The sequence below is a fragment of the Notechis scutatus genome, chromosome 5 (genome assembly GCF_049901735.1).
Source record: "Notechis scutatus isolate UNSWTSFEM ecotype Mainland chromosome 5, rNotScu1.2, whole genome shotgun sequence".
NCBI lineage: Eukaryota > Metazoa > Chordata > Lepidosauria > Squamata > Elapidae > Notechis > Notechis scutatus.
This window is the reverse complement of record NC_142013.1, coordinates 77,903,691-77,926,339: the sequence shown is the minus strand read 5'-3', so window position 1 is coordinate 77,926,339 and position 22,649 is coordinate 77,903,691. Positions and strand designations below refer to the sequence as shown.

Genomic DNA, 22,649 nt, shown 5'->3' with positions numbered 1-22,649 from the left:
TTCTGCAAATTTGTACCATATAGAGTACCAATGATGTTGGATAGGAACAGGACATCAAATAGATGAATTTAGCATGGAGGAATTGCATCTACCCAGCTGAGATTTAATCTGGAATAGTGATGAGATTTTTGTCAGCATTCCAGATGAAAAGCATGTGCTTAATTACTGAAATATGGATCCCATGCCAATGAAGGAGAATCTCACAAGCAGATGGAGAAGTCCAGTAAACTTTCACTTTAATCTCTTTTGAATATCGATAATATTAAGAACCAAGCAGTTGTGGTACACATGAATTGACAGAGTATTCAAGTTCAAAATTACAGCAGAAAATTATAATTACAAAGACACAGTTGATTAGAATATCATACATTATTTAAAGAAAAAATATATTGTTTCTGTTAGAATGATATTCTATGTTCTGAAGTGATAAAAAGAACAAATCATTAAAAATATACCCTCAAATTGTACTAGTTTAAAGTCATCTAACTAAATAATATTTGCATTTCCAGAGCCAAAAAACATTTGCAAAACTTCTAAAGCAAATTTTATATCATCTAAATGAGTCATAGTGAGCATTTAATTTTTTTTTTTTTTTTTACATATAATAGCACTTCTGGGGAACTGCCTACCTGAAGAAGTAGGAAATCCCCTAAACATACCTGGTTGGTGAATGTTACTTATAAAATTAAATGTAGCATATGAGTATCTAACAACAATTCAGATGAAAATATAAAATGACTAGAAAAATACAATTTAGTACAACTACAATAATAATTGTTGTGCCTATTACAGTTGTAATCCTTATGGCTACTTGGCAGATGTAATTTAACATTCTGAAACTTTCAGGCATAAAATTCACAAAATGGAATGACAAGCAGTCTACAACAGAGAAGAAACTTTAGGAACACAAAAATTGAAATGATTGCAGTTGAGTCATGTATTGTTGCTTCAGGCAGAGATTGTGAGGTACATTCTGTCATGTATCAAGCACTGTGAGACAAATTATACTTCTTGATTCTTAACACCAGAATGCTGTGGAGAAAAAATATCAACAAAAATGAGTAATTAATTGTCTGAGTTAATCATAATTTCAGTTCAAGCTGTTTTTCAAAGTATGTACTCAAATTTAAGACAAGGTCTTGAGAGAAAAGAACTGGCACTGCTCAGGCTAGGCAAAACCACTGAGCAGCCCTATCCAAATCTCAAGATTAGAATTAGAGACAATCCCCGGGTCAAGAACACTCCCAATTTTATCTTTAACTCAAATCTGTATGTAAGTCAGAACTTGTACTTACAAACGGACTGCCATTTTACTGCCATTACTAAAAATGGCAAATGGCATTGTCCTTCCTCAAGCTAGCAAACCACTGAATCATGAATGCTGAAAACTGCTGAAAACATGTTGTATATTAAGAATATGCAGCCGCAGCAATTTCTGAAAGCAAATTATTCATATGATATATATAAAACTTCTTTCTTACATATAACTAAACCAACTTATCTAGCTGCAGTAAAGACTATGAAGTTTCTTTGTTAACTGGTTCCTGAATGCAGTTTTATTTCTGGAAGAATCAAGATTTAACCTAAGCCTGATTTGAAATCTGGTCACATAGCACTTCTTATTCTACCAATTCTACTCCAAAGCTATTCAAAATCACTACACAAATATTTTGATGGATGACGTTGGGGGGACAGGCATGCCTACATCCCTTGCAAACTATCAGTAGTCTGTGCAGGTGGCCAAAAAAGTCATTCAGACAGCTCTCCATTTCCTGAATGGCCACACTGTCTGAAGTTATAAGAAGTCCTTCATTCTTTCACTGCATAGAAAGCCAAAAGGAGCTGTTGACCCATTTGCTTGCCCATTTATATTTTCAATATATATTTTGTGTATATTTGTCCCATGCATATTTTTCAAGAAAAAAAATCTGACCAGTTGTAAAACAGCTGCAAAGCCACCAAACCATATTTTATCTATGGCACTCAAGTGAGTTAAACTCATGAAAGGATACATTTTTCAATGCTTCAGAACCAAGGCTGTGGATAGGGAAAGATGCCTTCTCTTCCAAAGCCAAGAGATAAAGTGAGATACCACTGCTGTCACATCACTCCCTACATTTTTTTTACAGAGACACAGCACTATATAGGAAAACAACTTTCCTCCTAGTTTAAATAAACTGGAGTAGAACTAGTGACTATATAAATATTAAAGGACTGTATAGGTCCAGCTTCTTCTGAAGCAACACAAACTTTCACATGTTATTTTCCATAGTGAAGAAACTGCAAAGGGCTCTTCACCACATGGGACAAGATGGACTTAAGCACTTTATTCATTTATATTTCTTTATTAGATTGTTTTTATTCTGCCTTTATTACTTTATAACTAATTGAAGACAATAAGCATATATAGTACTGCTTCCTCCTCCCATTTTCCATGTGGGATGAATTGGGCGGAGAGAGGTAACTGGTTCAGTTACCCACTTTCTCTTGGTTTCTAAGCCAGAAACATCACCACTACACCAAAGTGGCTCTCACTTCACATCAAGTTCCACCCCCATCCCCCACTTCAATTCCTACATTTGTCTTCATTGGGAGATTCTTCTCTTTCACACAATACACTCTTTTTTTCTTCAAAAATTGAATATCTGGTAGCCTATGCACAAGGCCCAGGTATGTTTGATTTGTGATTTAGTATTTTGATGTCACTTACTAATTTGGTTATATAACGAAGAATAGGCTAATGGTTGTATTCAGGGCTTTTATAAAAGCTTCAACTCTGTTCTTACTTTGAAGACAGTCCAGACAGACAGTTCGCTTCTCAAAATTTGCCAGCATAATTTTACTTATTGGCTAAAATGTCTCAGGGCATTTGAAACAGGAATTTAGTATACTGCATATGGTGAGATATATTAGTTCAAATAATACTTTGTTTACTCCAGAAATGGGGTCTTCAGAGATCTATTTTTACCAGAGACATCATTATGGTTAAAAAGGAGCTTAAAATTCACATTATAGATGCATCTCTGCAGAATGATTTTGTTTTGCTTAGGGCCATAAAGTTAGTCTCTTGGTATAACTTACTTAAATATATTCTGAACCCATAGGATTATCTTGTCAGAATTAAAAAGTTCAGTTTGTGAAGAATGCTTATCCTTAAACTAATAAAACTAAACTAAATTAAGCTAAATTAATTGATGCCTGCTACATTTTTGGAAGGAAGGTTTACCAAGATCTCTGGTTATTTGTGTCCATTTATCCCTGTAGGCTAGACCTGGTAGGGATTCTTTTTCAGTATTTATTTAATTGTCATTTGTATCTGGAAAATCTACATTATAGAATTCTCCTAATTCCCTTTTTTATTGAATTAATTATACAAATTGGGATTCCATTGTTCACATTGTTAATCTCCTGTGTAGCAGAGAAGCAGGATTCATTCTGTTCCATTAACAAGTTATGCTGGTTTAATATAGTAACAGCTATGTCTCCAAACCAGCATAGTACAGATTTGGAATAAAAGATATTACAGTTCATTTATGGACAACTCTGTGTGTGTGCACGTGTGTACCAAGAAATATAATAGTTGTCCTCTAAAAAGAGGACATGGAAGGCCTAAAACGTAGACAGGATCTGCTTCATTTAACAACTAAATTACCATCCCAATTGGGGTCACTAAATGAGAATTACTTGTAGCCTCACAATTCCAATTATAATAGGGGACTTCCCAGAAATTTACATTTCCCAGAAAATATGTCAACATTGAGCAATACAGTGATTGCCAACGCTTACTGAAGCTGAGCAATTGTATGGCTAAAGGTGCTGCTAGCATTCATCATCAAGAAATGTTTCTAGAAAGGAGGGAATGCCTGTGGATGGAGTTCAATAGTGTAATGGTGACAATGCAAGGTAGAAGCCTATTGGTAGCAAAGGCAATAAATGGAGCAGCCTGTATGCTATGCTACAGAATATGGGACCCAGAAGTTTCATAAATATGCAAGGTGCCTGAGATAATGGCAATAGAGCACATACTTTCTTAATCTATAAATCTTTAGTGTTTGTTTCAAGTATCTCACCTAGTTCTGATGGTTTGAACATTATACCGTAACTAATTTATTTTTCTTAAGAAAAAGGCCTTCACAATTCAGGTTAATTGATTATGGAATCCATTGTAAAGGAAGAAAAAGAGCATATTGCTGTGCATTTTTTTCTGTATCATGGCTACTTTGTGAGGTCCTTTGTGCTCTTTGAGATTGGTCATTTTCTTGATATATTTCATTACCCAACTAGGTAACATCCACAGTACTAGAAGGGACTGAGGTTTGCTGTGATTATAGGAAAAGTCCCATCATTCCCTGCAAGTCCAGCAGCCAAGCCCTAAACATGCACCTCCAATAGGTCCTGGCTGCTGTGATGACCCGGAGCTAGGCACAGAAACAACACAGCCAGAAAGAAGGCTTAACTCCTCTTTATTGTTCCAACTTTCCCCTAAAAGTCCCACCATTCCCAGCAAATCCAGCAGCCAAGCCCTAAACATGCACCTCCAATAGGTCCTGGCTGCTATTAGTCCGGAGAAGAAGCACAGTTCTGAGAGCAGCCACAGTTTTAGAAGTTTGATTTCAGAGTCCTTGTCACAGGAAGAATTCCCTGCAGCACCAACCAGAGTATAACTCTGTCATTGCAACCTCGCACGTACCAGGTCAGCATGGCAAACAAGGCAAACAAGACAAAGCACAGCAAAATATCCAGGCATCGGTAACAACCTGTGAGGCTGGAAAAAGCAATGTTTGTTCCTGACAAACGCCCCTCCCAACAGCCTCCTTTAAATCTCATTCCCTGGGTGAGTCTTGTGAAAAGGGGTGGGACACCCCTCCTCCTGAGTCATTGGGTTGCCCTGCGCTGATCCTGCCTTCTTTCATTCTTTGTGCTTGGAGATCACGGGGAGGTAATTGCTCCTCACTAGAGCTCTGCAGCTCCTCGGCCCCATTGGCTGCCCTGTCCTCCTTCCTCGCCTGGTCCTCCTGCACTCCCCCCTCTCGTTGGTGACCCTTCCCAGGCCAGAGGGACCCAGGACTGCCTCATCCTGCTCCTCCAGTCATTCCTCCATTGGCCCTATCTCTGTCTCATCCTCCTGCTCAGACTCAGGCTCTGACGGGGCCATGACACTTGCCCTGTCAATGTTGGTGGGAGTGTTCTTGGTTGGGGTATTGTTTACTTCTTGATTGTGGATCTGATATTAATCCTGGTATTAATATCTGCTTAGCTGGTTGTTAATTGCTAGTGAGGAAGTGTTTGGTCTTTTTACAGTAGTTATATGCTCTAATTTTGGATAGTGCATGAATTGTATAAATTCCCAATTCAGCTCTAACTGCAGCAGCAGATGTTGTTATATCTACACCCAAAATACATCTCAAGTGTTGGGACTGTGTTTGTTCTAGTACTGTAGTTGAGCATAGACCCCAAACCTCTGTTCCATACATAGGGGTAACCTTAGCTTTATATACTTTAATTAATGGGGCTAGGGGCCCTGGGTAACTATGATTCTTTAATTTAAGCAGTAAATTCAAACAAGCTTTTTCTCTAAGTGATGATGTTGGCAAGCCCAAGCTCCAATCCTGGAAAAAGTTATGCCTAAATATACAAACTTATTCAATTGGCTCATATCTAATTGCCACCAATTAGGGCAATAATAGACCAATTCAGCTTCCATATTCATACACTGGATTTTAAAACATACCTTTGACCTCCACTTTAGCTTGTTGGAGATCTTCCTCTTTTTCCTCTTCAATTATACATTCTAATTGTGTTTCAGGCAGCACATTCTCAGTTTTAGTAATCCACTCCTTTAAAAAAAAATCACCAACTGATTACCATGATTTCTTAAACGGTATCTTCCAGGCATGTTAACTGGTAATAAAAAGTAAAGTCTTCTTTGGAATTAATTCTAGTGATGCCCATGCTCATATTTATGTAGATGAAAGTGATTTGTCTTTCTTTGTCTTCTTCCAAGATAAATTTTTGACTTCTTGATTGAACTTATATTCTTTGTATGCCCTGTCTATCACTCAAGGTCTAACCAGATTTGATTCAGGTTAGCTTTTTTAGACGAGTCAAGATCAACAAGGTGCTGTTACTACATGAAATAAACAGATAGCACAGCCTTCCCTAATCTTTGATCATTTTTGTATGTATGTATGTATTTTTATCCTGCCTTTATAAATAACTTAAGGTTACAAACATGTTCCTTTCTCCTTTTATTTTCCCCACAAGAATAACCAGGGGTGGGATTCTACAGGTTCACACCTATTCGCTAGAACCAGTTGTTAACATTCTAAGAAGTTCGGAGAACCAGTTGTTAGAAGAAATTACTGGCCTAATCCTATAAGGAAGGCAGGAAGGAACATTCTGGTGTTGCTTACAGAAACTGCCTCTCCAATAACCCTTATTACATTCTTGGCAGGACTAGACTTCCTGTCTCTGGAACTTCTCTGGAGTTTTTCCCCCTCCTTTGCTGGTACTTTGCTTGTGTGGAGTGACCATTCAAAGTTACAATGGCACTGAATTTTTTTTTTCACACTTATGACTATTGCAGCCTCCCCACAGTCACGAGAGGCCAGGTGAGGAGATGCGTGCCTCGATGTGAGTGATGTTGAGTTGGCCACGCCCAGCCAGTCACATGACCACCAAGCCATGCCCACCAACCAAGCCACATCCACAGAACTGGTTGTTAAAAAATTTGAATCCCACCCCTGAGAATAACCCTGTGAGGTGGGTTGGGTTGAGAGACAGTGACTTGCCCAAAATCACCTAGCTGGCTTTAGCATGTGACTACAATTCTTAACAATTATGAACATTGGACCTAAGGGCAGATAATGGGAATTATAGTCTAAAGTGTTTAGAATATTGACAGTTTTCTGGTATGGTAAAACCAATGAAATCTCCTTGGTCAGAGGAAATAGTAACAATTTGGAAAATGACATATTAAATATGTCATATTTATATTAAATAAAATATTAATATTTTATATAATTATATTAAATTTAAAAACTGCTGCATTTATGGTACAGTTAAAAGTTTAACAGAAAGAAAAATATTAATCACTGTTAGAAATAAACTTTCAGAACATACATTATTCTGACTGATAGCACTGAAACACACACACTGATCTGGAATAGGTAAATTTTGGCTTCTTTCAATTTCTCATTTTTTGTAAATATGACCAAATATAGGTGCTTATAAATTCTTTTTATCATATTAAGAAATTTATGAGAAAAAATATATCAAATTTCCCTGACTTTTCCATGCTTTTGATCCCAGATTTGTTTTGCATATTTTATGTAACAATGATAGTTGCCCCTATGATGAGCAACATCGATACTAATTCTTAATACATGAATTCATGGGTTTATTCAAAGGGGTGGAGTGTTATTTCATATTGATAATGCCCTTTCCTGAACATAGTGATTCTTCCTGTCAATGACTGAATAGGAAAAGTAATGAATTAATTCAGTACCATAAAAGAGATGGTATATTTAGTTTTTAACATTTTAATATATATGTATATGATTGTTTTTATATGTGTAAAGTTATATTGCATTATTATATGCTACCCAGAGTTGCCTAAGTGAGCTGGATGTCCATATAAATCTATTAATAAATGTTAAATAAAAATAAAAATTAATTTCTTGTCCACAACAGCTTGCAAATACTTTGTCCTTCCCATGCTGGTGCAACTGTTATGAAGCAGATTGGAGCAACAGCTGCATGCAATCTAGTAACTGAAGTGAAATGAATTCAGATCAAGCTATCCAAACAAAATAAAACAAAAATCTGTTCTGAATTAACTTGCTCTGTCTTATGATATCTGAGACCACTCTGATACATATCCTCTATTTTTTATCTATTGAGATATATCATTTGGCGCAGTATTGGTGCATCTGATTAAGAATATGGATAGCTTAAAAATTAGTACGTTTTGTGTGAGGTCACCAGGGCTAGAAAACAACTTGATGGCGCATCATCAATCAATTTAGTTTTATATATTTTTACATATTTTAATTCTATTTGTCATAAATTGTGATATTTGTTTTGGTTAGGTCATGGTTTTAATTGCTTTGCTTGGTATTATGAACCACCTAGAATGCTCCAAGAAAGGAACAATCTAGAAATAGTTGTGCAAATAAATAAATAATCTCTGGGCTTTGCAAGAGATGTGCAAAATAGCTTGGAGATATCTAATGAATCAAGTTCAAATACACTTGTGAAAAGTTAGTTGTCAGGGGAATCAAAAATTAGGAAGATGAATGCAACATTCCACGATAACTCACCTGGAAGTTTCCATTATGATCCCTGAACAAATCAGAATTTTTAGGGTCTGGTATTACTGGCATTAGAGTTTTTCTAATTCTGTAACCATTTAAAAGATAAGGATTGATTAAGAAAAATGATTAGAGAAAATGTGAGCAATATATTCCAAAAATAGACTTTTTCTGATAAATTTCCAAATATTAACATTTATCTACCCTTTCCTGCATAAATTCTTTTTTTAATTTAAAAACACCTACATATATTTCTACAGTTTTACAGTAAGAAGAAAAGGAAGTACAACTTTCAGCTGAAAAAGTGAAAACATGAAAAAGTCTAAAGCTAGTAATTTTAATAATATTTGGAATATCTAGCCATTCACTGAATAATTTAAAGATCTGGGACAGAATTGGTTTATAAGTTCACAATTGATGTTGCTAGCGTAGCTGTGCAATCATATCTGAAACTGAACAGGAGATAAATGAATTTCTATAAATGAATTAATCTCTTTACAAATACTTCATCATAATAAGCATGCTACTATAGAAAATTGCAACATGTTTACTATGATAAAGTACTGTATTACCAATAAAAGAGACAATATTCCACTGATAATCTAAATAGAGATTATCTATTTTCAATTCTTCAGTTTACTTTAAAGGAAAAAGTTTTATCTGAATTTAAAAGTATGACAATAAAACTTCTCTATATGTTATTCTTGTTTAAAACAAACTTATCTTTCACTTCTGTTTTAGTTCTTTGGAACTTTAAACTTCCATCTACCACTGGAAGCTGAACCAGTGGTGGTTATAATGAAGTATTTTAATTTTATTCAGTGAGAATGAACAAAAGTCACAGCAGGTACTGATTAGCTACAAGAATTTGTATAAATTCCCTGCTTTTGTCAGTACATAAATTGTGAACAAATTTGTCTACTTGATTTGCAAATATTATAGGGCTTTCTTTGAACTTTCTCTAGATGTCTCCCTTCCTCCCCCCCTTTCCCCCATTTTTTGCTGATGGATTTTTTTCCAACCAACTTCCTCTTTTTGCACTGTGTTGAAAATAATTCCTCTTTCAATAATCACTTTATTTCATCTTTTTTTTAAAAAACTGGCCTAATTCACAGTTTGTAACCTAATATGAATATTGGGACATGGTTATCCTTCAAACATTTCTCAATCCAAAATATGTATAATACAATGGGTATCTTAGTGGAATAATGCATTCAGTTTAAAAGTGACATTTCATGCAAAAGGGAGATTCGAGACAGTACAACATACCAGAATCAATAAGAACTTTGCTCCAAATTTATCTCTATAACTGCTTAGGTTTTATAATCATAATAAAAGTCATTGTTACAGTAATTCACAAAGAGTTATAAAAATAAGCATCACATACTTCTTCAGCCTGCAGATATAAAGCAGAATGGCTGTCATGATTAGGAGGCCAGCCATCACCAAACTTGACGGGAGAACAATATTTAAATCTGGATTGAAGTCATCAGCTTCACAGGAATCTTAGAGAAATCACACACAGATGCAGACATGGGCACACAGAGACAAAAAATTGAAAGTATTCTTTAAGGGATTAACAAAAGAAATATCAGTTCTACTTAGGTGTATGTTTTGCAGGTATTGTCTTCTAAAAAGGAATAAAGCCTGAAAAGGCTTTGTGGAAGATCTTCAATATATACCAGTCTTAATATTGTCATGATAAAGTTTCATGATAATACATTTTTTTATTTCACTAGAAATATTCTGATAAAGATACCTGATAGAAAAGCCACCTGAGGTGACCTTAATGATGCCTCAACACATTTAGAATAGGCAAAAATAAGACCTCAACCTGAAAGCATTTGCTCTTTGTTAATGTGTGGGTTGTTTTTTCCCCAAATAACATGAGTATATATTCAACTGCATTTTATTACCAGCTTGCAGTTGGGTACTGAGACTTTCAAAATGATTTTCCAAACTAAGAACCAAAGGCAGCTCATTATAGAATATGGGTCAAAGTAAATCTTACATATGTTTCTGTAATTAATTTTGTAAAAAGAAAGAGAGATCCGCCCTCTTTCTCTCTGGAGTAAGGCCCTCTGCCATTCAGAAAAGTCAGTTTAGACGGAATAAGTAAGGAGTCTAAGGAGCAGCAGATATGCAGCCTATCTACAGAATTTGTAATACATTTCAATTGCCTAGCCAGTCCAGATTGGCAATCACATGAATTGAAAGCTTGAAGAAAGAGATGGAGACCCTAAAAAGATACAAGCAACATTCTCTCCCTAACCCTTAAATCTATTTTAATATTGCGAAGGTATTACATTGGAAGAGACTAGCTGTCATGCCCCTGCCAGAGTCTGAATCCGAGGAGAAAGACGAACAGCTGACAGGGAGTGGGAGTGTGGCTCTGTTGGCTGTGGAGGAAACTGGTGAAGGGCAAAGTCTGGCTGGGCAGAGCAGGGAAGAGGTAGAACAAGGGAGTGGAAGTTTAGAGGAAGACACAGGCCCAACACCTCTTCATCCTAGGGCACGCAGAGACAAATGAGAAGAGAGCAATGTGGGTTGCAAGGCTTATGGGAGAGAAAAGGGCCCTGATTCCATTCATTAGGCACACCTGGGAAGGGAGTTTAAAAGAGATGCAAGCTGAGAGCGGCATTTTCTGGGAACAAACATGAGTTTATCTTGTGTTGACTGTGGTTATTTGAATTCCTGGAATCCTCCCAACTGGGTTGATTTACTGTCGTTCTTCACATCTGGAATTCCTTCTCTTGCTTTGCCAGATTAATTACCTCATCTTGCCTTGATTGGACTTATAGTTAAAGTTTTTGTTGACAATGTTTTGGACTTGAATCTCTGCAGCCAAAAGCTGTTCCTGGGAGAGTTTTTCTCCAGACCAGAAGGTAACCAGGACATTGGGGGCAAAGTTGGAGCTAATAAAGGGACTCTTACTTATTATTTGACTGTATTGCCTTTGTGCCATATCCTGGGTCATTACACTAGCTTCTCCCCTTTCCCTGCCTTGCTCTTATATACTCGCTCAGCCCTCTAATCCCGAGGTCTCCAAACTTGGCAATTTTAAGACTTATGGACTTCAATTCCCAGAATTTCCCAGCCAGCCATGGGAATTAAAGTCCACAAGCCTTAAAGTTGCCAAACTTGGTGACCCCTGCTCTAATTCACAGTTAAATCAGAGATGAATAAGATTTTATTCTGGATTGTTCTGACATGAATAGACCTGGGAAAGAGGCAGAAGAGAGTTATTCTCCTATCTAAGAGCACACTATCTGGGACATCCTGATTCTCTACTGGGTTAACTGGTGAGTCACGTATTATTATTATTATTATTATTATTATTATTATTATTATTATTATTATTATTATTATTACCTGCCAAAACCAGATTTAATGCTATTGCTGCTGCTCTAGAGGCTGCATCAGTGGAAGACAATCCAAATAGAATGATACATGGGAATGACTTTCAGATACAGGTAGAATTCCTACAGACTAGAAAAGGATCAGGCAAGTGGCAGTTGAGCCCACAGAAGGAATGTGATTCTATTAATGTAACCTTACAATAATGTTGGGAGTGGTATTTCTCTGTGTACTTATTGTCTGGAGTACCTCACAAGACTGAAAATATGACCCTGGTAATTATAAATTTGTGTACATAAACAAATATTAAACATCAGATAATTATTGATTATGATGACAGGGAAATAATATTTAGGAGTTTTTACCTATGGAACTGCTATTTTTCCAATGCATTTTTGGTCCCCATTCACTTGGATAAGAAGATCTACTGCATATGAATCTCACCCTAAACTGGAAGGAATAGCACTTCACTGGATCCAAACCTTGTATTTCAAACTTGCCGCTTTCATTTTTCCTAAACTGAATGGCAAGAGTGGCAGTCATTATTAATTTTGTTCACTGTATACATTTCATCTTCCAGCTTATCTTAGTAAATATAGGAAAAGATTATATAGTAAAGACTTTTGAAATGCACAGACCTATTAGAAAGATTCACTCTTTGTGTCAGATACCAGTAAAAGGTTAAATTCTTTATCTGTCTCATTTATAATTCAATCACTTGCACCACAATTCAGAAAATAAGGGAATCATAGACCATAAAACAATTAAGCACAAATCATTTTTTTTAAGTTTCCCTCTTTCTAGTTTTACATTAGCAATTAAGAAGAAATATGTGAGTGACAATTTGCAAGCCTATGTTTTTTTATGAACACTGTAATCACCAAAAAATAATAATTATGAGATTAATCACATTAGTATGAAACCTCATAGAATCTTGGAACTGGAAAACACCAGGTAATCAACTCACATGCTCTAATCAATATAGCAATCTAGTAAGCCATCCCTGACAAGTGTCATCCAATCATTTGAATTCCAATCCATTTGAAATTCTTCAGAAAAGTGAATGTCCACCAGGGTTCTAGGCAAACTGTTCTGCTTCTACAGAACCTTTACCATCTCAAAATTCCTCCTAATGTTCAGCCTTAATGCATCTTTCCATTTCATTTCAATATGTTGCTCCACATCCCATTCTCCATTTTAACAGAGAACAGTTCCATAGCTGTTGTATATGACAGACTTTTAAATATAAGTTAACTGCTTTTCAACATTTCCATCCCTTTATCTTTGAATCCATGTTACAAAAAAATTCCATCAGACACATACCCAATCTTCATCAAATTCACTTTTGTACTGATATTCCAATATAAAACAATGTAGAGCGAAAGGTGGCCTATGTTCTATGATCACTTTGTCATGTTTCCAGAGGAAGGTTACATTTTGAGGAGATTTGGGCTTCACTGGGAAAGATGAAAATAAATTAGTACAGATTGAAATTTTTCTAGATACACATACATTTGCTTTACATTTTTTTAATGTTTATTACATTGCAAGAACCAAATGTTTAATAATTTTTGTAAAAGTCCCTTTTTCTAATAATTAACATTTTTATGTACAGGAATTATAATAATCTTTTAAATATGTAAGGCACCAGGTTTTACTATAAAATTTAAAAATCCAGAATGTTGCAGGTGATCTGATAGGGCAGTACTTTGTCTACAGGGAATAAAAGGTAGGAGCAAAAGTAGGCTAATAATATTTGCAGCTCATTAACTTTTTAAAATTGATGGCTTCTATGTGGTTATATGCTCTTGGTTATGTTTAAAAATTCTTTTTTTAGGATGTCGTAATGCTGAAGCAGAATGTTATAAAGCTGCTGAAAAATTACTATTTTCTCGGGTATTGAAAGGAAATATATAATGAAGAAAACACATTTTATTATCTGTAAGGCATGGATGGGTAGCAGATTAAATTGAGTGGTGTCTAAAGGAAGTCAAGGAAAATATTCATTATTAGATTTCTCTCCCAATTTTTCCTTCAAAATTGAATTTCAGGTGGCTGGTAATTCTTTCTTCCCATTTTGTCTCACTTAGGAATATATTTCTACAGTCAAGAATTAAACTTGAATTTTCTTCATCTAGTTCATGATTCAAGAGCCCTACATTCTTAGGAATTTGAGCTGCTTCAGTGGGTTTCAGCCCTTGAAAACTTTAGCCACTGAGAAAATATATTATTCAGATTTCAGTTTTCCTTCTTGTTGAAAGGACAGATCTCGCAATTTCTCAGGTCAGGTTTATCATTTCTGGCAGTACTTTGCAAGACAGTTCAGTCATAAGAATAGATGTATTCTCTCTCTATTAAATATGTAATCTGCATCTTGTGGTAGAAAATTCAGCACTCTTTTCAAGATGAAGAGAAGAACTGAAATGACACAAGTATTAGAGTCTCCAATCTTCCTGGAGTCTAAAAACAAAATATTCTAGGCTGATCCCAGGTACATTTTATCGGCGTATAACACGCACTTTTTCCCCCTGAAAATAGGGGGCAAATGATGTATGCGTGTTATACGCCGATATAATGTTAAGAAGCCTTCGGTGAATGCTGCTGGGATCGGGGATCAAGGACACAAATGAAAGAAGGGGAGGGAGGAAGCAACCGAAGCCTGTCCTTCTCTCTGGGTCAGCTCTCTCAGTCGCTCTCTCGCTCCTCCACCAGCACAGGAAGAAACTGCTTCAAAGAAGCGGGGGGCTTTTCCTGTCGCTCTCCCCCCCCCCACCCCGTCCGTCCGCCCGCCCGCCCGCAGTGCTCCGTTCTGCCTGCCTGCCTGCCTTCGTTAATGGTTGAATCGGAACAGCTTCGGCTGAGTAAAAGAGGCGAATAGTTATTATTCTCAGCCGAAGCTGCTCCCAAACAACCAGAAACTAAGGCAGGCAGGCAGAATTTTTTAAATTTTTTTTCCTGAAATTTCCCCTTAAAATGAAGATGCGTGTTATACGCCTGTGCGTGTTATACGCCGATAAATACGGTACATTTGAGAGAAAACCCAGCTGAAGCCCTACAAAGCTGCTAATAGTGAGGTGGAGCAATGTCTAACTTGGAATAAGACAGCTTCCTGTGGCTCTATTTTAGAATAGAGAGCTATTTTCTCAACAAAAATGCCAAATCAGCACATTTATGGCAAAGGTTGTTTAAAAAAATAGTATATCTGGATATTACATACTTAATTCTTTAGAGTAGGAGTCCCCAAACCCCAGCCTCTACTGGTCTGCTGCCCATTGGGAACTGGGCCACGCAAGTGGCAGTAAAGCACACAATTTGTGTATATGAGGGATTAGGTTGAACACACAAAATCATTGCTCTCTCCCACCCACCCCCACCACTGCTCAGCACCACACCGCCTGTCAGAAAGGTTCGGGACCGCTGCTTTAGAGAGAGAAAAAGTGATTTTAATGAATTTTCTCACAGTTCCTCAAATTCATTAAAACAAGAACTCATTAAAATCTCAATCAATTGAAATCTCCAACTCAGTGAAGACCTGGAATAAATCCAGCAATTAAGTCTCATTCTTATGTTTTTCCAATGAAATATGATATCAAATTATAAATGCTACTATTCATACAATTGCAATTATATCAAATGCCAAGTACTCCAAAATTATATTTAAGGTCACTTGAGTAGATTTCTAATAGAAAAAAAATATATAGACTTACAGAATTTTATGCTCGATAGTTTAAAATCCTGGTAAAATTCCTTTGTCCCATTTGTATCTCTGATAGAAATATCAAATTCACGTCCTTCAATTTTAAAAATACAACCAACTACGTATCCATGATCATAGACATAGTGGACACACTTTTTCCAATTCTGTTCATCAAATCTAAAGTTGAAACAACAATATTAAAAAGTGATATGACTGCAGCTTAAGTGTGACCACAGGAAAGAGGTCCTGGCTGGCCTCTGGTATCATACAAAATTATCTTTTGAGAATCACAGAAATGAATATTTTTTAGAATATTCCTGTTTTGAAAATACTCTGTTTCCTATCTGACAAAATATTCCTATTATTTTGCAGCAAATGTTGATTGCTTTATTGTCCCAGGAACAAACTTTAGAAATCCCATGCCATCTGAAAGAATTGGCTTTTTCCCACCCTGAAAAGATTTTCTAAATAAAAGTTATGTGTGTTTTTGTAAGCCAAGATTTTGTAGCCCAGATAATTTTGGCAGGTTTTGTAGGCCAAGTAAAGAATACTAAGCAATTCACTGAGAATTTGCATAGGTGTGTTTCTCTCTCTCTCTCTCTCTCTCTCCCCGTCCCTCCCTCCCTCCTCTCTCCCTCTCCATGTGTGTGTGTGTATGTGTGTGTGTAGGTGTGGCATATTCATTCCTTCTATTAAAAGAATATTTACTATTAAAATCTTTGTTCAGTTTGGTATGCTCAAATCATATAAAAATCAGCAATTTAATCAATATAAATTCAGTTTCTACAGTGAAATAATATAGATTCAACAATATAACTTGCAAAAAATAAAGGCAACTCCTAATGCTATTGTCAGCCTTTTTGCAATATGCAAAACGCAATGCAAACTGACTTAAATATTTGAGAAGGATGGACTTCTTAGATTCACAAAAGTCTCCATCTGTTTTCTCCTTTAAAAAAATAGCAGCAAAACATAAAGGGAGACAGAGTGGTATTAAAGTGTTCTGCAGATATTCTTATTGTTACAGCTGGCACTGTTAATTTTCTCTTCCAGTGAAATCCTTACTGCTCAGCAGCACCATATAAGCATGTTTCAGAGGTTACATTTGAATGTGGTAACCTTTTGAACCACATTCTGCATGACGTATAATGTCTCCAGTATAGTGGGGAAAACCCACACAACCACATGACTGCAATCACACAGATTCCTTTTAGTGCACACCATTCTTACACCAAATTGCTAATGTTTATCCTTCGAATAAGATCCTGCAGAGAGGAATGGAAAAGGAAAACAAAAATCGAGTATTGTGTTTCCAACTGTCAGGGAAGTTTACATATCTGCAGTACAATAAATACGTGAAGGCAAAATCAGTGGGGATAACAGTTACTTTGTCTGCTTTCTAAGGCAACAAGAATTCAGCAGTAATGAGCTTTTCAATTTAAGTACAAAAACAATACATAAAGTACAACTACAGGGATGTCCAAACTTGTCAATACAGTGATGGCTTTGACTCTGTAAATGATGTCCTCAAGCCATCTCAATATATTTTGACCTGCATTTCTCTCGATACCTTGTGCAAAACCAATGCAATAATTAGGTTGTGTTAAAGATATAATAATGGCCACAGTAGATAAACTTGATCATTTTTTCACTGCCTCTCTCAGCAGCATTTACAGTTTCCTTAACTTAATCTAAATAAGTCTGTACTTTCATTCCTCCAATTGAATACTGTAGAGGTATTCCTCAACTTACAACCACAATTGAGCCCGGAATTTCTGTTGCTAAGCAAAGTGGTTGTTAAGTTGCACCTGATTTTATGTGGGGGTTTTTTTTGCCAAGGATATTAAGCAAATCAATACAGTTGGTATGTGAATCATGGGGTTGTTAAGTGAATTGAGTTTTTCCCATTGATTTTGTTTGTTAGAAGTTGACTGAGAAGGTCTCAAATGACAATCACATCATCCCACGATACTGCAATGGTCATAATACAAAATGGGTGCTCAAGTTTTGATCAAATAACCATGGAAACGCTGTGAAAGTTGTAAATACAAAGACCACTTGTAAGCCACTTTTTCATTGCTGTTGTAACTTTAAATTATTGCTAAATGAGTGGTTGTAAGTCAAGGACTATCTGTATGCAAGTCTTCATTTTTTCCTCACAAGATGGGTGTTTGTAAGCTGCAACTCAAGGTGCTCCATTTGTAGCATTTTCTTCCAGCATCTATTTGCCCAACATTGGTACAAAATATTGCACTCTTGCTAGATTGTAGGTTAGTTTTACAAAAAGATATTTTCAGATAGTTCTGAACAGAGTGTTAGAATTGTGCATTAAAGAAGATCCAGTGAGCTCAAAAGTATTGGTCTCCTCATACTTAGGTTTTAGGTTAGTGGAGGTGCAAAAAATATAGAATGTTTAGCCAATGAGATAAAAATTGTATCTGGACTTTTTTCAAACTAGAATTAGAAGTCAGATTGGTATTCACCAATTAGAATCACCATTCTGAGAGTATTTTTTTAAAATCACATTTCTTTATTTATTCCGTTCAAGTCTATATCAAGGTCAGCCTTCTGTGGTCCTAGCCCAAAATTATGGCACTGAAATTCAATTAATGATGTATCTGTTGCTTAGTTTTTTGTTTTAGGTAAAATGTACAGTAAATCCCTGATAATCCCATCATATCAATGTCATTGTTTAAAAGCTCTCAAGGATTTAAAAGAATGAAAAAGGGAGGCCTAGTAGTAAAAAATATTATTCTAGACAAAACAAAATGAGGAATGAGGAAAAATGATGAAGAATACCACAATTTGCGTTGTTTGTAAAACCCTAACTTATTCAAAGAAATCTCTAGCATTAAAACTTAATAGTTCGAAGAAAGTCAAATTTGTTTTCTTAAGTTTTCGCGGGTACTTACATGTATGGTATTCAGCTTTGTTCGGGTATTTTCCCACGTCATTATAGTTGTGCTTTTAAAGTTGTAGCTACAACTTTAAAAGCACAACTATAATGACGTGGGAAAATACCCGAACAAAGCTGAATACCAAAGTCAAATTTATTTATTTGTTATTAAATTTGTATGCCTCTCGTCTCACTGAGTATAGTCTTTCAATAATACTCACCTATAAAACACCGTAAAGTTCCCACCAGTAAACATTTCTATAGGATCCCATGAGATCTTCATCTGCTCATTATGGATATTTTGTATTATATAATTTATGCATAATTTGTCTTCATTGTTGATCATAATAAAAAATAAAACATGACATTTGTGTAATAAAAACTGTCTGAAGATTTTGCTTAGAAAGTCTCTTTCATGACCTGCTTCAATATGAAACATTTGTGTACTTTTAGAACTCAGCATTTACTAACATGAAGAGCCAAAATGTAAGGTCAGGCTACAAAAAGTTGTTTATGGATTCAACTAAATTTGCAAATCATCTTTCAAACCACAGGTCTTATGTCATCTAACAATAGTATAACCAAGAAACTTTGAACAAGGTCTATAAGACAGCACGAAAAAGATTGTGATTGGAAAATAATTAAGAAATTAAGAATGGGGAATTCTGGGAGTTGAAATCCGCACATTTTAAAATGGCTGAGATTGAGAAACACTGATTTACACTGATCATTTGTTTGCAGTAAATGAACACATATAATTCACAAGAAGTTGTTCGCAAAAGTGTCTCTCCTCCTTCTGCAGCCACTAGTGCTACCCTAATTTTTTACTAAAGAGTTAAAAAGAGATAGGGTAAAAAAGTGTTGTTGTTTAAACTGACTTTAATTATGCATCTATTTGTCTCAGACAGTTTACCTGTTCTCCATCAACTTCACTTCTCATTCTACATTATTTAGTTCTCACTGGAAGATAGTTGGGTAACTTTGTATTTCTAGGATTCAAGGTAAGGTTGTTATAATTTCTATTTGTGCCAATGTGTATGTTTAATTTATTCTCAGTTATGATGTATAATCATATATAAAAAGATTCTCATAAATTCCACCATGGAATCCTTGATGCTCTCCAAACTTGCCTATTCTACCATGTACTTTTAAAAAAGAAACTTTTACAGAGTAATGATTTAACAGAGATTTAACTTGGAGAAGAAGAAAAAAGAGAATAGTGAAAAATAAAATTTAAAGTAATAAGATAAGAAAGAAAGAAAAGAAAGAAAAAAGAAAAGAAAAGAAAAAGATACTAAAAAGCAGATTTAAATCTTCTATATAGCAGTTATAAATACATTTATCTTGTATAGACCTTTGTTATCCTTCAAACTAACCATGTTTGTGAGTGGAGTTGATTTATTCCTGATCTATTGAAGCAGATGTGGCATTCAGCAGGTTCTGATCAGTTCACAAATATCACCTCTAACTGGACCCGCCCCCATCTATTCTCCCAAGTCCCAGCTGATCGGCTGGGTCTTCTTTTGTTGCCCTACACAGGAGAACAGAGCTGGAAAGCAGGTTAGTGGGGTGGGGAGGGGAGGGGATTTTGCAGTATCCTTCCCCTGCCATGCCCACCAAGCCATGCCCATAGAACCGGTAGTAAAAAATTTTGAATCCCACCACTGAAGACATAGTTGAGAACACAATACAGTCTTTTTATCTGTGGAACTTTTGTATAGCTATATTTTCCATTTGTTTTACTATGCCTCCTTATTTATTTGTTCAATTTCTATGGCCACCTATCTCAGTCAATGACACTAGGCGGCTTATAGTTCCTAAAATATACTACAATTCAAAATTTAAAAAAAAACATTTTAAAAGAATAAAAAGATTAAAAACATCCCATTCAAGCTACACAATAGCAAAATATTTGACCTATTAGCAATATAGCTAGGAAATAGGTCCATTGTCATATTCAGTGCCCTAGGCTTGAAAATATAGCCAGGCTCTTAAGGCCTTACAAAAGGCTAACAGGCTTGGGGACAGAAAGGAGGATGATCGTTAGAGCAGTGGCCACTGCAGAAAAATTTTGCTTCTGGCTTCCAGCAGCTGGCATCTTTGGCTGACAAGATCTGCAATATGCCCTTTCTGCTTAACCTAGTTGGATGGATAGAGACTCATGGAAAAGGCAATGACTCAGGTACCGGGTCCCAAGCCATATAGGGCTTTATAGCTAACTACCAGTACATTGAAGTGGACCCAGAAAGGCCTCTTACCTAGTGCAGATGGAAGAACCTTGTCTAGGGTTCCTTGATTTCAGTTTTTTTTTTTTTTTTTTTTTTGAAGGAGAAAAGTACCTTGACATGTTTCAGGTCCATTTCATACAAACTGATCAGAATTTTTCTGCATTTGGTCAAACCATATAACATGGCTTGAGTGGCTTAGTTCTTATTTACAGTTTTCTGAGATCAAATAGTTGAAGACAATTGTAAGTAATCTCCAGAGTGCTTTCTGTCAGTCTCCTCCACTTTCCAAATACAATCAGAAGAAGGCAGCAAAATAAATTCCAAATCAATCTGAAATTAAGATAAAATATCCTCTTCCTTGGGACAAAGCATTTGGGAAGTCAGAAAAAAGATTTTTATGCAGTATAATGCAAAACTGAAAAGACTGTGAGAACATATTTGTATATGAATTTTGGTGTTGAAGAAGAGTCCTGAGAATATTGTAGATGGCCAGGAAAATAAACCAATGAATCATCCAACAAATAAACCAGAGTTCTCACTTGGGGCACAACTAACCAATATCAAATTATCTTACTCCAGACACATTATGCAAAAACCCAGCTTTCTAGAAACATTTCTAATGCTAGGAAGGGGAAAAGAAAGAGAACAAGATAACAAACAGCAAGGTGAATGGACTCAATCACAATAGAGATGAATGCATAGTTGGAAGAGACAGTCTGTCAGGAAGAAAATCTATCTATGTGATCCTTAGGAGTCAAAGATGACAATGGCAGATAATGTATCAATCAATATTTTAAATGCTACCTGTTCCTTCTGAGAAGTCTTCCTCATCAGGTGGACATAAATCTTCAAAAGAAATAAGTAAGAGTGATTGAAAAAGAAAAATCCTATGCAACTTCCATATAAATGTCCAAACACAGCCTACAGTAATAGATTGTTCTTCCTGTTTATAATAATTTGTGCTTTGTAAAATGGATTTTATAATATGATATCAAGACAATGTTGATATAACTTTAAACATCTTAAGATATTCCAGGAAATCAATGATTCCAGTCATTACAATTTTATATCTGTCTTTTAATTATAAGCAATGCATTAATCCAAACTTGATCATAGCACAGTAGATTGACTGAATTAATGTACTAATTTAAATCCCATTGGTTTTAACAGGTTTATTATGCATAAAGACAAAAATGTGTATTTATTTTTAATTAACTTACAGGCTGTCATAATTATTAAGTGTATAACAATATAATAGATACAAATTAACACTAACACTGGGCGATAACACTAAAATATTAATAATCCATTTTTGACAGTTAACAGACAAGTGTATGCAATCTGTGAAAGATAAGTCAGCCAAAATTCAAATCAATATATAATATGAATAATAAATTATCCTGCCACAAAACCTGCTGAAAAATAAACATTATTAAAAATAACAAAATGAATAAATTAAATGACAAAATAAATAAAATGCAAACAAAATTATATTGGAATTAAATTGCTCTAGTAAAACTTCATTACTATTACTCAAAACGCTTTAAAATTATATCTTCTTTATGTATTATCACTGTCCAAAAAGAAGATAGAAGTTTCGTGAAAATGGACTTTACCATGACTCCAAAAGGTCAGAGGATAAAACCTCTGATCCTGGTGACCGACCCAAATTGGATGCTGTCCAAAAAGTTGTTGCATAGTATAGTCTGTATTGTTGCTCGTTTTATCTAGCTTATGCTAAACATTAGAATATTTATATGTATTATTTACCTCAAAACCTAAATGAAGTTATGTTAAATATCATTTTTTGTACATAAACAATCTAAAATCATTGTACATCAACATTAAAGTAGCCTGGAAAACAGTGTAATATTGAAGATTGATTTAGCTCTGACTTTTATCTCAGTTCTTGTATATAGTTTAAAAAGAAAAATCATCATTTGTGCATGTGTTTAAATTGCAACTTACTTTGTGCCCATAACTTGGAAATTAGCAAGTAGATCCAAAGTAGTACAGCAACATAATTTTGAATAGTCCATCCCATAATGTTAATTGAATCTATAATCAAATTTCATCCGTGTAAATTGCAGCAATACTTCTCTACAACTATTTTTTGCTCGGTATCTTTATATCAATAAAATTAGAGGAAATGACTATAG

At 35.3% G+C, this 22,649-nt stretch overlaps 1 protein-coding gene across 1 annotated transcript; it reads right to left on the bottom strand.

Moving 5' to 3' along the window:
- Window positions 1-222: 222 nt before the first annotated feature.
- On the bottom strand, window positions 223-22,534 carry CRLF2 (cytokine receptor like factor 2). The gene is made up of 10 exons (XM_087967091.1): window positions 22,459-22,534; window positions 21,295-21,336; window positions 18,484-18,592; window positions 15,377-15,543; window positions 12,993-13,126; window positions 12,035-12,188; window positions 9,700-9,817; window positions 8,322-8,400; window positions 5,732-5,837; window positions 223-1,032 (listed from the first exon to the last, which is right to left on the bottom strand). Exons 1-10 carry the CDS (start codon window positions 22,532-22,534, stop codon window positions 1,019-1,021), a joined length of 999 nt encoding a protein of 332 aa, XP_087823217.1. The 3' UTR covers window positions 223-1,018.
- Between the last annotated feature and the right edge of the window lie 115 nt (window positions 22,535-22,649).

Excerpts from the sequence above, each read along its gene's own strand:
- CRLF2 (XM_087967091.1), bottom strand. The coding sequence starts at position 22,534 with ATGGGATGGACTATTCAAAATTATGTTGCTGTACTACTTTGGATCTAC. Across the intron at positions 21,337-22,458 it reads TTCCAAGTTATGGGCACAAA|ATTTATGTCCACCTGATGAG; the intron begins GTAAGTTGCAAT and ends TTTCTTTTGAAG. Across the intron at positions 5,838-8,321 it reads ATCATAATGGAAACTTCCAG|GAGTGGATTACTAAAACTGA; the intron begins GTGAGTTATCGT and ends TTTTTTTTAAAG.